This window comes from Falco peregrinus, chromosome 2 (genome assembly GCF_023634155.1).
Source record: "Falco peregrinus isolate bFalPer1 chromosome 2, bFalPer1.pri, whole genome shotgun sequence".
NCBI classification, from domain to species: domain Eukaryota; kingdom Metazoa; phylum Chordata; class Aves; order Falconiformes; family Falconidae; genus Falco; species Falco peregrinus.
The window spans coordinates 95,643,706-95,657,170 of NC_073722.1; the positions used below are offsets into that span (position 1 = coordinate 95,643,706).

The window sequence follows — 13,465 nt, forward strand, 5'->3', positions numbered from 1 at the left end:
TAACACACCAGTTACTGCTGAGGCTTCCAGCATCACTGTCACTGTTTCAAGGTGAAATTACAGAGGTACCTAGTAAATTAGGGAGGTGCAAAGTGTCTTCATTCTATCAGAGAGCTGGGTTTGACAGAAGGAGGATCACCTTCACCTCTCCTCTCCCATCCATACTTCTTAGATCTCAGGCTTCCTCTGCTGACCCAGAAAGGGTCAATGACAGAAACCAAGTAAAGGATGCATATTCAGTACTTCAGCTTCCTTGTATATGTATATGAAATTATTTTCCTCATCACTCTACTAGCTTTTTTCACTACCTGGTTTGATTTTACAGCTGCTTTACATGACACACAAGCACAAGACAACCAAATGTGATTGGGAATCAGCACTAAAATTCCAGAAAATAGGCTAAAGAACCAGGAGTTCTGCACTGTTAGACAGCTAGAGATAATTGTGAATAGCACCAGTTGTCTCCACAAAGTTACAAAAAAAAAAAAAAATCTCAAAAAAAAGTCTGTACAGAAGACTTGCCTCCACGACAGGAATCAGGATCCTTGCTCTAAAGCTTCTTCACCACTAAAGCATTGAAGTCTAACATAAATGTGTTAAGATCTCAATTTAACCAATGCAGATGTACAGTTAATAACATGGCACTAAAACTGACGTTGTTGCCCAGGCTTTAGAGAAAACATGATTAACCATCCTATATTGCTACTAAGAGAAGAATCATGCAAAGACACAGCTGTTTTGAGAAAGCTAAACTAAACTTACTCAGTTTCATTCTAGCCTGTATTGGCTTCAATTCTCCTTTGTACTAATAAAGTCATGACGTATGAAAAGTGTCACAATGGCTCAGGCACTGCCAATGTACCCCTCTGCAGTTTAGCATCAGGAAATTGAAGGGGACACACAGCAGAACAGGGAGACAGCGCAGGATACCGAATGTCCTCTCCCCTACAGCATCATCTGTGACTAGCAACTGAGTTTTGGATCAACCAAAGTTTCTGTATAGTCTTTATCAGAAAGGCCTGTGGATTGCACAAACCTTGTGTCAGCCCACCCTTGCGTGGGTATATCTGGCAGAGAGCACTGTCACTCTGATACAGGGAGTTCATTCTCTGTCTGAGCATTCCCGCATATAAAGCTGGAATCACAACCCTTCCACTGTTCACTGATGTTCAGCCGGACTTATGACATCTCTGTTGATCTGAAGAGCCTACTCTTACCAGTGCATTAATGGTGCTGCACAAACACGGTATTTCTGAGTTCCAGATTTGGGTAACTGTAACAATCAGCACATATTTAGATGCTCTTTTACATTTTTCATGTTTCCACCCTACAAATGCACCTTTTGCAGACTTTCAGAATCAGAACATTTATCGTGAAGTGGTGATAGCAGAGTTCTTTCCCATGTGAAGTCTTGCACCTGGATGAGACAATCTGTGCTGATTTTTCAGTCCTTATACCACGGGGCAGTAAATGTTATACATCCCTTGCTAACACAGGTTATAATACAATTTGCTTTATAGTCAAGAGGCAATTTGTTTGTCCTGAACAAGTGACAAGCATAAATGCCTCAGTTACAAGTACTGCTGTTTATTCTATTGTCAAAAATAAAGTTCCGGTCTTTACACAAGATTGTGGATTTGATCTCTGAGTGTCCCAGTAGTTTAAGAGCACTGAACACGTGCCACTACTAGGAATGAAAAACAGAAACAACTTTAAATTTAGATGAGAAACAAAGCCATTTGTTGCAATAGTCTAGAGGTAACTGATGAAGCATTGGGAAAGTGATATATGGGGTGAGGAACAACTGAGAAAACACTAAGAAAGCTAGGAGCAAAGGCTTTCTGAAAATAAAGAGTTGCCTACAACGCTTTACTAAATAAGAAATGCATGTCATGACTGCTGAAGGTACACGGACTCTCATTTTATAATACACTATGGACAGAAATGCTGCCATTAACACCCTAGTGCTATTAATCACAGACCAACCTGTTCCCAGTGACATGCCAGAATTAGATCCCTGGGTCTGTTCTACTCCTGAGCAGTGATGATTTATTTTAATTATTTTTTTTCCCTTCTAGTGGTGGGTAACCACAATGCGAGGCCCTGGCAGACACACCTACTCCTTCATAAAGCCTCTTTAACAATACTCCTCCAGGCAGGGTTCTTCTTGAATTCCGAATTCTTGTTGCACATTTCAGGTAGCTGAAGTCACTTGGTGTCCAGCCAGCACAAGTCTAAAAACAGTGTGCAATAACCCCTAGAAAAAGCATACCGCCCGTCCTGCTCTAGCCTTGAGCTTTCCCACATGGAACACTGCAAGCAGAACTCTGCTCACGCTTGCTGTTCTTAGCCTTGTGCAGTGCCAATGGCTCCAAATCACATCCAATGTGGAGGTCCCTGCATATGAGTTAGCAACTCATATTCTGAACTGAAAACCATGTGCTCTTGAAGCATCCCAAGTCTGAAGATTCCTTGAGACAATGATCTCCAGCTCTCCCCACCTGGTTCTTAGTCCTTCTCCACTGGAAGGACTGATTCTCATCACCCTGGTCTTGCTAGGGAGCACTGATGGTAGATGAGAGCCACACTTCCATCCGGACCAGTGCAGTGGTTCACTTCAACAGGTGCTCTGTAGCCAACACAGTAGTTTCTGTCTGGAAGAGTTTCAGGCACACCCAAGTCAAACATCAAAATACATCCAAAGCATTACCGAAGGATGTACACCAGTACCCTGGTATTACAGAGTGCGACAATGCACAGGCAGGCGTAGTGACTTGTCCAGGGAGTCAACGACAAGGGCAATTCTGCCAGTCTCCATCCCATGCTATCTCCTTACCATTTCCTACTCTACTGTAATTGAATGCTCTGAGGGGCAGAGTAAATCGGAACAGCATTAAACATCAAACTCAAAGTTTCTATAGGGTAGGAGCAGAGAGCTCTAGTTATCCCATGTGCTGATGCATCTATACAGCCCAGCACAAATTTTACAAGGAGGCACCCCCTTTCGCACTGACAACCGAACTGCTTCCAATCCTTGCAGCAGTCTACAGCATCCCATTGAACGGCATAGCCACACCACAGTGGATTCAGGGGTTCCTTGGACACCCTCAGGAAGCTCTATTTTTACTTATTATGTAAACCAAGAAAAGCAAGAAGGTCTCTCCCTCCTGCTAGTCCTACTCAGAAAAGAAAAACATCACCCCACCAGCGCTTCTCACCTGGGGTGATGAAGGCATTCTTTAACAATAAGGACACTGTTTCAGGCTTCGGAGCAGGCACTATTTTTTGTGACTGTTTGGGCCTTGTCCCAGCAGTGGCCAGAGGAACAGCTTTGGGGAGTGCAAATGTCAGTTGGGACTGCAGCTGGGGCCGGGGCTGCCCCTGCAGGACAGCAGTCTGGAAAGCCAGGTTACAGGGCACTCCTGCACCCGGCTGCTGCGTGGCCAGGACAAGGTTCTGGCTCCGGCTGAAGGTGGTGGCAGGGGCGTTGTGGGTCAACGTGGCAGAAGCTGTGTGGGTGATAACCGTAGATTCACAGAGGCCAAACTTTTGGGTTTCTGGTGCAGCAAACGCAGCTGGTGGAGAACTTAAGCTCGAATTCAGAGGCACTGCAGGCATCGGGGACTGGTGCTGTTGTGTGGCAGGTTGAAGCAGTGGCAAGGGCGTCTGAAACACTGGCATGAAAGTCTGTGGCCCACTGAGAGACGAGCTGGGAGTAAAGTCCGCTGACTGGATGAAAGATCCCCCACTTCTAATGCTGGAACACTGGTCAGTGCCAACATCGGGAATGACAGGAGCAGGTACTGAGGAAGCAATTAGTCCATCACTGATGTTCCCTGCTGGAAGTGTGTTGGGCAAGGAACCCGACGGCAGGACAGGAGACTGACAGAAAAGAAAAATATTAAAGATTCAGATGTGACCCCTCAAACTCCTGTCTGAACTCCTTCTGAGAAGGACAGAGCTCGTGTCAGAGAGTCTTCATAGGACGCATGTGTCTGAGATGAGGATGTTTCAAACACCAAGAACCCTCTTACCTGGGAAGAATGGCTGCTGCTCTCTGTTGTAGCTGAGTTGACAGCAGACACAGAAGGGAAATAATTACTGGAACGACTGGGCATGAATATATCTGAAATATGAAAAGTCACCTATTAATTTTCTACTTTTCATACTCAAGGTACAGCATTTCTAAATACTAAAATTCACAGGAATATCAATATTATTTAACAAATAATGAACCCACAAGATTTTTGCTTCATACAACTGTTGCTGACTGAGCAATGAATTGTTGCCTTCCAGAGGAACTGATTTCTTCAGGGAAGACTTCAACTTTCATGCAAGCTGAGGACAATACAAAACTCAGTCCACTGTTTAAGGTTCACCTACATGCGGATAGCCAAGAGCAAATTCTCAACACAGTCCCACAAAACCCAGTTATCTGATGCAGACTGCGTACAGGCCCAGCAAACACGTGACTTTTGACTTCCATGAAGATCCGTAACCATCAGAGTTGTCAGTAGTAGTTTAATGTCATATGTAATTCTTGAGAGTTCCAGAAAACATTCCACGGTAAATAAAGCGTTAAATGGGAAAACCTTAGTCATTCTGTGAGCTCCCCTGTCCAAGTCTGATGTTCTACCTTTAATCACTCAATGACTTAAGGTCTAAATGCTAATTCTTTTGAAAGGCAAATTAACAATATGGGTCAAACGTTGGAATCCTTAAGTGACTCTCAAACCCAATTAAGAAAAGGACTGGGGTCACAGTAACAAGGGAGCCTACCCACATATGCATCTGCTTGAAATAATGAACACTGAAAACGTGTATCGAGTGTTATTCACCATTCACTCAAATCTTCTGCCTTCTAAAGAGAGTAGGTATCTGCAACATTTCATCTTCTGTTAAAAGCTAGTTCATAAATCACTGCAATTCTAAAGAAATTAATTGACTATACATATGATTCTTACCCTGAAAAGACTCAAAAGTATCCATAAAATCAAAATTTGGCTGGAGAGGAATAAGCCCTGGTTGAATCATGTCAGCATTTCCTAAGTGTGCTGCAAAATTCAGGAGACAGATTAGATTAGCTTCACATCATTTGCACAGTAACAGCAGTAGGAATATAGCATCTGGCTAGAACACCAACACACACTCCACAGCCAGGCCTGGCCAGGATGTTTGCACAAAAATTGCTGCCGAAATGAACTGAGCATCTGCTTTTCTTCAGAAACTACAGCACAGTTCTGAAACCAAAGTCACTGGGGAATGAAACTTTCAACTAGGAAAATGGAAGAGGTGAAACCCGAAGGCTCTAACTAATGGGGGATTGCCAAGCTTGGATGCCTCCTACTCCCAAACCTCCTGTCCTGCCCCTGCTGCACAATACATAAACTTGCTGGGAAGCACAACCTGAACCACCACAGCTCATAGTACAGTCTTTTAAAATAAACTAGGATCCATTTCATTTTTCCTCAAGTACACTTCATATAAAGCACAGTTCCTCTGGAGTTGCTCAGATAGCTTAGACACCCATGCAGCAACGATGATGCATAGTGAATGTCTGCTGTCCCATTAGACAGTCACAGCCTTCAGTCAGAGAGCATCTGACAGAACTGTACAGCTCTTGGGACTGTTTTTACAGGAGATGCGACTTGCACTTGTTCTAAGGGACATATCCAAAGAAAAATATATATGCACTTCCGCAAAAATACACACACAGAGATATATACTTTGAGATAAATAATAATGCCTTCACCACTGATAAAGTTAAATACCACTCATTACAGATTTATTCAGAGCAACATTAGAGGACAATGCTAGGAGCAGCACATAAGAAGCTAAGACAGAAAATAAATTTGGATGAATAACTGGGATTCCATAAACTATAAAGCATAAGACAGCTACACCCTCTGACCTACTTTGATCTCTAACAGCAAAGTAAGATAAATTTCTTAGGCACGATTAGAAAAGCAGCAAAGCAACAAAGCAGACCTCTCCTAGAGGTTCCCACTGCAACATAGCTAACAGCCAACAAATACCTATGTCCCTGGAATTTGGCCAGGAAACCAGCTGATGTGAAGACAGTGTGGAGAACAGGGTGTCGGTGAACTCCGATATAAGCATATCTGCATCCAAAAGGCTTCCTTCCTCCATAGGGACAGGGGTTTCTCTGTCATACCTTCTTTTTTGCCAGAGAACCACATCATCATCCTGCCAAAGCAAAGGAAGAAAAGTCAGGCTGCCTAGACAACGCTAAAGCAGTCTGGTACAGATAGATAAAAACAGTCCTCATTTTTCACATTTTTAGAGAAAAAAACCTCTCCTTTAGGAGCCATGCAAATGGCCTGAAGCAGATCAGTGGTACTTTTAACACACCAACAACTTCAGCTCACTGATCTGGGCAACAACAGAAAACTTCAGTAGAATAACACACCCCTCTGGTAAAGTTTTTTGCCCAAAAAGCAGGTGTTGAGTAGAAGGACACAAGACAAAATAACTTAATAACTTCATCAACACTTTCCGGTTTCATTGATTATATGTCTATTTTTGCATCTACAGTTTAATGATCCCTTGGTCTGAATAAAGTTTTTAAAATAACGTGCACAGCAAAAACTCAAAGCAAACAACTCCTATCTTGAAGTGTATCTAAATCTCTGAAATGCAGTGAAGTGTAATTGTAATCTGACTTTGCACAAAGTATGCTGATATTCTTGTGGGCACTTTTAGCCCATGACAAATACAACATAACGTGACTTGGCTTACCCATCCTTCACTACAGGCTAAGGTAAATTGCATTGCCTTGCATTTGCTGCAGGCTAAAAGCACACACCATCAGGTTCTTGTGGCTGAGCCAACATGCAGTGGTAACTATACCACTATATGATGATGGTGCATTTGAGCTCACAGCCAAAACAGCTGAGAGTTCTGTCAAACTGGAACAGATCCAGACTTCTGCTTAGCTCCAAAAATAATAATAAAAAAATATTAAAAAATCAGAACAGTGCTTCCGATCATCATTTTATAAGCCCAAAGTAGATTTGATGGCTTTATGGGACATACTCATTAGTGATACCTTTACACATGTTCCTTTAAACGTCTTGCCTTTTTTAGGATCATGGCACATTAACTGCCCATGTTGCAGGCAGCAGGAAGATGTGCAACATGTAGCACACACATCTTCACAGATCCAATTATACAAGCAAGGTATAATAAGCTGAAATAATGTGTCAAACCTCAAAGAGTTTGATCTTTCTGGGCACCCAGTACTGATTCTCATTTCTTCTGCCACTGCACTTCACATTCAATTCTCCTCCATCAAATTTCAGCTACAAATCTGACATTGGTCTTCAAGGTGCAGAAAAACATTAAGGTGCCTAACCTTAATTAAGGCTTAAGCAAGATGCTTGTCTTTAGATTTTAATCAATGCAAACTACTGCATGTTACAACTTTGTTACTCATTGCAGCTTCTACAAGCATAAATGTTGCCACTTATCAGTGGTAATACCTACCCTGACCAAACTTGAAAGATCTTCATCTTTATGTTTCTGTAACTGCAAAAGGAGAACAAAACAGATATTAAAGTCAGAATAGGTCCCGCACATGCCAGTAGAAGACCTGATCTTGCAAAATTTATAAGACCCAATCATGCACAATTAGTCCTGCACAATAATTTTTAGTTAAGTGGGACTGATCAGATGAGTATGCCTGTACTAGCTTATCATCCATTTTAAGTATTCTTGCATGCTAGCAAAAGTGACATCAAACTCAAAAAGCAACAACATACTGATCAGGTTCCAAGTAAGCTACTTTCACTCTGTAAACCAACAGACCCTTTTCTTGAAGTATGTTCTCCATTTGTGGTATTCCCTGATGACTATTTCAATTCTCCGTTTCCATGTTGCAATGGCCTGAGAACACAAACACATACCATGAGTTACACAGAATCACATAATGGCTGAATGTTCAATAAATTCCCAAGCAAATATTCAGGCATAAAAAATGCAAAAGAAAGCACGCTAATTCTGTTTGAGCTCACGTATCAGCAGCCCGCACTGTCCCAGAGTTCAGCAATCACGGAGAAAATCTGACAGTACTAACCTCATCTTTCCCACAACAAACAAGAGCTGATGTCTGACTGCACTGTCAGCATCTCACACATCAGCTCAACCATAACCAATAGTTAAAAAAACGGGGGGTGGGGGGGAAGCCCTTAAAATTAATTCACTGAATATAATGTATAAAGCATGCAATTGCCTCTTCTGCAGAAGACGGGCAAAGAGAATTTCACAAGGTTACATGAACATGCACACACACACGCTGTTAAGAATGACACAAATCAACAGAAATCTGATGTCCAGCTGAGGGAGAAGCGTGCCCTTGCAGGCCACATACTAATAGCAACAAAAGGATCAGAACAATGTGGGTCTTATGTATCATGGATAGCAGTGTGTAAGTTGGGGACAGCAGACTCATGAGAGCCATAACACAACTTTCTTGTGTTCGAGGGTCATCTTTCAACACAAACATCAACACTGTTCTTTCAAAGCCCTGAGACAGTTCCACAAACTCATCTGGAACTCCTCTGAGTTATAAATTATTTTAGAGTTATGCAGTACGGAGTGTCACATATTGCTACATCAAGGGCCTCACTGGTTTTCTGCAAGGAGCCAGTGGGCTGACATTAGTTTTCATTTATGTTTTAAAAAAGCACAAAAATTAAAGTGCCCAAAGCCATATTCACTTTTTTTTGTGAAGTTACCTTGACAGAGAAAAAGAAATTGCTTGTTGTCTTGAAACCACATCTCATCAATTAAATAAAATACAGAAAATTCTCACAAGGTCACTTGGATGCAATCCTGAAAACAGTCGTCACACTGTTTTCCCACTGACTTCAGCAATCTCCAGCCAGAAGGCAGCAGTGGCTGTCAAAATCTTAACCATTCAAATTGCACTTCTATGACTTAGGTTTCACTAAACTAGAACGTAGGCATAAGTTACATAGATAACAAATGTCCTTCCAGTTGCACCTTGATCATCTCAATGTGATAAACTTACAAAAATGGGTTCAGCCTGCTTTACGTTAATGGTTCCTTCTTAATAAAGACAACAGAGCAAAGACTTGCTATGCTGCTCTCGCATCTAGCGGACTAGAAAGTCTTGTTATAAACTCTAGAGCTCATTAGTCTGTTCCTCAGGTTTTACATACCTCTGGCCGACGATGTTCATCGACATCAACAGAGCCATCCAGCGGAGTCACAAAGTGGCACACTGGATTCTTGCGCTTCTCCAGGTCTGAAACAAGAACAAAACACTGTGTGCAGGCTCCACAGAGTGCTCTGTCACTTCAGTGGCAAGTGGCAAAAAAAAAAAAAAAAAAAAAAAAATCTAGCTAGGGCTCCCTCCAGATAACCAGCAGGAAATGGGGAGATCTCAGGCTGTGCTTGGACCACTCAGCGCAGCCTCTTAAGCAAGCAGTGACCCAAGGGCACTGCCATACCAGCCTCTGAGACATCTGGCCCTTAAGCAGATTTTTTTGAGCTTTTCATTAGACAGTAATTTCAATTCCCTTGCTTCTTAAATGTATGCCTCTCAGAAAATATTTTATAGCAAGTGACATAACCAAGCACAATACTTACACTGCATGTACCATGCCCTCCAGATGGCGTTATTGAGACGGATTTTATCTCTCCACTGAAGCTTCAAGCCTTTAAAATTTTTCCATTTTGGTGAAACCAGCTTTCCACTGAAACAAAACAGATAACAAATCATTCTGCTTTCAGTTTTTCTCTTCCCACTCCTTCCAAGACAAGCACCCCCCCTAAAACTGCCAAACTGCTAAGAAGTTTAAAAAAAAAGTGCAATGAGCTATGCTTGGCCAGTGACAACTTTCGCTATATGCTGTCCACAGCATACTGACCTAGGTGTCAGAGACAAGTCTAGTTTTCAAGACTCAAGTTCTCATCTGCCTGCTAACAACTGTCACAACTGAGCTCACAAATATCTTCAGCAGGACTGAAACTCATTTCACCCACACTTTCCTCCTTGCCAGTATCCCACCTTCTCAAATGCCAGCTGATGAGCTTCCATCAACTGAGAACAAAATTGCTCAAAATCAAGCCCAAAACCTGGCCGAAAGATTTTTGCATATTTGGCCACATATAGTTTTGGCTTAAATTTTGCTGAGGAACTGGATAAAGTCAACAAGTTTGTTTCTACAGTTCCATTTGATTTTCCAGGCTGGTAACACTGGAAAAGAAGACTGAATTGCCAGTTCTGGCCCAAGACAAAAAGTTACCCACCAATTCTACAATGCTGGTAAACACAGCTGGGTACAAAGAATCACCAACAGGCTAGAAATAGTAATTTTTCTCCAAGGAAAGGGAAGGCTGGAAAGAGAAATGGCTTATGTATGAACAATCTTGGGAGGTAGGAAGGGGACAAAAGGAAAAAGGAAGAAGTAATGGGGACTCCAGTAAGCACTATATAAACACAAACTACCCAGCCCTTAAAACACACCTTTATGAATCCATACTACTGACAGAGCAGGGGAAGTAGGAAATATTCATAATGTAGTAAATGTCAAGCCACAGATTAAAGTATAATTGTTGTGCCTATCCCAGGTTCTCTCTCTCATTTTTTGTGGTTTTAGCCATACATCTTCCTAAGTTTGTGTGTCCTTATGCTGTTTGTCCATCCTTGCTACACCAGAAGCAGACCAGCAACACCAACTGCAATTGATACAGTAACACATGCAAAGGCAACAGGTTCATCTTGAAACATTACAAGCATCAGGTCAAAAAGTGAAGGTTTTCTGTAGGGAAGAGCACACAAATGAGCAACAGGAGCAATGTCACCTCCAACAACGGTGCCCTCTCAGAAAAGATCACCAAGCACTTGATCAGTGGGGAGTGACCTGTACCATGAATTGCAGTGGCACTGGAAAGATGGACTAGAACTGGCCTGTGCTAGGGCACCGTATATTTGCTATCACACATGCAGCACAAATTAACTCAAAGAACTGAATTATTCTTCCTCTAAAGACCCTGTTTTACACTTAAGCTCTAAAAATCACTGTGAGAATAGGAAGTACATCCTACAGAAGCAACAGGCACTTCCCTTGGCTTGCCCAAGGCCACGAAGAGGGAGGCCTGAAGCTGGAGAACTGCTGATTCCCAGTTTCCCACCTGGTCTGGGAAACCTCCTGATAGCAGCTTTCTTAAAGAAAACTTGTAATACTATAAACAAGTAAAAAGTCCTCACAGCCTACACAACAGAAGCCAGAATGCCAGAGCTACCAATAGTAGGATATTAAACTACCATTTTCTTCAATTATTTGGCTCGTCGTTACTCTTCTCCCTTGTTAGCACCACAACTGCTGGTACCGCTCAGGTACTCCCACAACCGTGACAGTGACAGATAAGTAAATGCCAAACCTCAGCCAAGTGACAGGTAAAGAAAAGCCATCTCTGCCCTTTCAATTCTACTACTACGTATAATGCCATTTGTAGCAATAGGGTAAATCACCATCAAATGAGCGGTGGCCAACAGTAAAAATATACTTTTTTTTTTCTCCTCATCCTCTTAAAAATAAAACTGTTCCGCTTTTGTACGCACGGGGAAGTGGGTGTAGAGATCAGGTAGCTACTCTACCAAGAGGACAATGCACAGCAGCCAAGCAACAAGCCTCTGAGTCCTGTGCTGGCCCAGCTGCCCCTGCAGGGTGTACACTAGGCTATGCTAGAAGGCTCCGCTGCAGCCTTTGGAATTCCGGTGCCTGAGAAGAAATAAAGAATAAACAAAAGCTGGTACACAAAATATAACATGGGCTCCCTCTAAGGCAAGTAGACTTGCTGCAGCAACCGACTCCACTGACTGGAAGTAACAGTAAACCACGTGAACTATTAGCAAGGAATAGGGAAAAAAAATATTAATGTACTTGTGTAATTCTCCGTAGCTGAGCTCTAAGACACTCAGTACAACCACACTCTGTACGCTCATTGAAGTCTAGAAAAGCCTTTCTGGATTTTTTTAATATTTTTTTCCACACTACTGCATCCACATGCCACTGAAATACATCTCCCAAACCCCCACTTCTAAGTTTCAAGACTTGCAGTTTACGGAGAGATCTCCAAATTAAGTATTTTACCTCACTGCTATCCAGCTGCTGTGGGTCAGGGCAGACAGTGGATCTCCATCTGTTTAATATTTTCCCCGTCTCTGCAAACCATCTCATCATCTTCACAGTATTCATCACCACACAGCCAGCTCTGCCTCAAAATCATTGTGTACCTTGATTTACCAGGTCCTTCTAAGCCCAGATTAAAACACAACCTCTTCTGTTTTTCATGTGTACATTAACAGTTTGGAGACAGGAGATTAACATGCTGATGCATCACCAACACTGACAAAATGCCCACATGCCTTTGACTAAGAAATCTGTCAGCTTAATGTTCATCTCTTCACAGCTCTGTGTGACTGGATGGTTTGCCAAAGCAGCAAAACTCTAATAACCTTCACTTAGAATAACAAGAACAAATGCTTTTCTACCAAAAAACCTGAAAGGAACTGTAATTAATTCTTGTACACTCCTTGCTTTTTTAGTTGGTTTGCTGTGGAATTAAAACACAAATAGTTAACACATTTTCTATTACATTCTTACAAAATGCTAAACAAAAGTAGTGCATCAAAAGAAGGAAGTGATTAAGAACCTAGTCTTAAAATAATTATTATTTTTAGCTCCCATGGGAGCAAAGCACAAGTCCAGCTTGAGGTTGTAAGTGAAATGACTTTAACCTCAGTAGAGAGGAATCAGCATGAAGCTGACAACAATATTTAGATGCTATTCCAAATCCCAACGTCAATGGAAAGCCAATTACTTTGAATAACACTGTGACTGAGAGCAGCTGCCTGACTGAAACCCATCTTCAAATTTTAAAGCTGCAAAACAACAACAAAAAAACCTAAATGGAGACACCCACTGGCTGCTGCTCCTGTCAGCTCCCTGTCTCTGAAGGGACACCGACTCCTACAAGAAACGCAGAGCAATTTGCCGACCAGCTAGATGGTCACAATGTACCTGCGAGCACAAAACGTCAGTGCACACATGGTCCCGGCTCTTTCTACATGGCTGCTGCAACCCTGCAGGAGGGCTGGCTCCAAAGAGGGGAGGAGGACAGCATCCCAGGGATGGCTTGGACCAAATACTGCATGGTACGAGCTGGGACAGCTGCATCCACACCAGCCATGGCATGAGCTAGAGCATGTTGGTGCTGCAAAGACAGTGCCCGGGGAGAGGAGCACGGAGGGAATTAGGCTCTCGGTCGCATTCTGCAGCAGTCACTGCCACCAGAAGCAGAGCCTGTGCTACCCGGGATGTGCCTGCTCACACAGGCGATGCTGGAGGAATATGTGACTGTCATATCTTCATAGTTATCAAACACAGATCAAATCAAACTGGCTGAAAACCAT

General features: G+C 42.5%; 1 protein-coding gene across 3 annotated transcripts in view; it reads right to left on the reverse strand.

The window, feature by feature from the left end:
* Nucleotides 1-13,465, reverse strand: part of MLXIP (MLX interacting protein) — a 53,363-nt gene that overhangs the window by 16,392 nt on the left and 23,506 nt on the right. For all 3 annotated transcript variants that reach the window (XR_008746194.1, XM_055798036.1, XM_055798035.1), the window contains exons 2-9: nucleotides 9,634-9,740; nucleotides 9,204-9,289; nucleotides 7,828-7,905; nucleotides 7,507-7,548; nucleotides 6,036-6,207; nucleotides 4,965-5,054; nucleotides 4,035-4,126; nucleotides 3,219-3,882 (exon numbers count right to left, since the gene is read on the reverse strand). Coding sequence is in view for 2 of the 3 variants with exons in the window: in XM_055798036.1 (XP_055654011.1) it covers nucleotides 3,219-3,882; nucleotides 4,035-4,126; nucleotides 4,965-5,054; nucleotides 6,036-6,207; nucleotides 7,507-7,548; nucleotides 7,828-7,905; nucleotides 9,204-9,289; nucleotides 9,634-9,740 (1,331 nt within the window). In the remaining variant the exon portion in view is untranslated. The remainder of the gene's footprint in view (nucleotides 1-3,218; nucleotides 3,883-4,034; nucleotides 4,127-4,964; nucleotides 5,055-6,035; nucleotides 6,208-7,506; nucleotides 7,549-7,827; nucleotides 7,906-9,203; nucleotides 9,290-9,633; nucleotides 9,741-13,465) is intronic.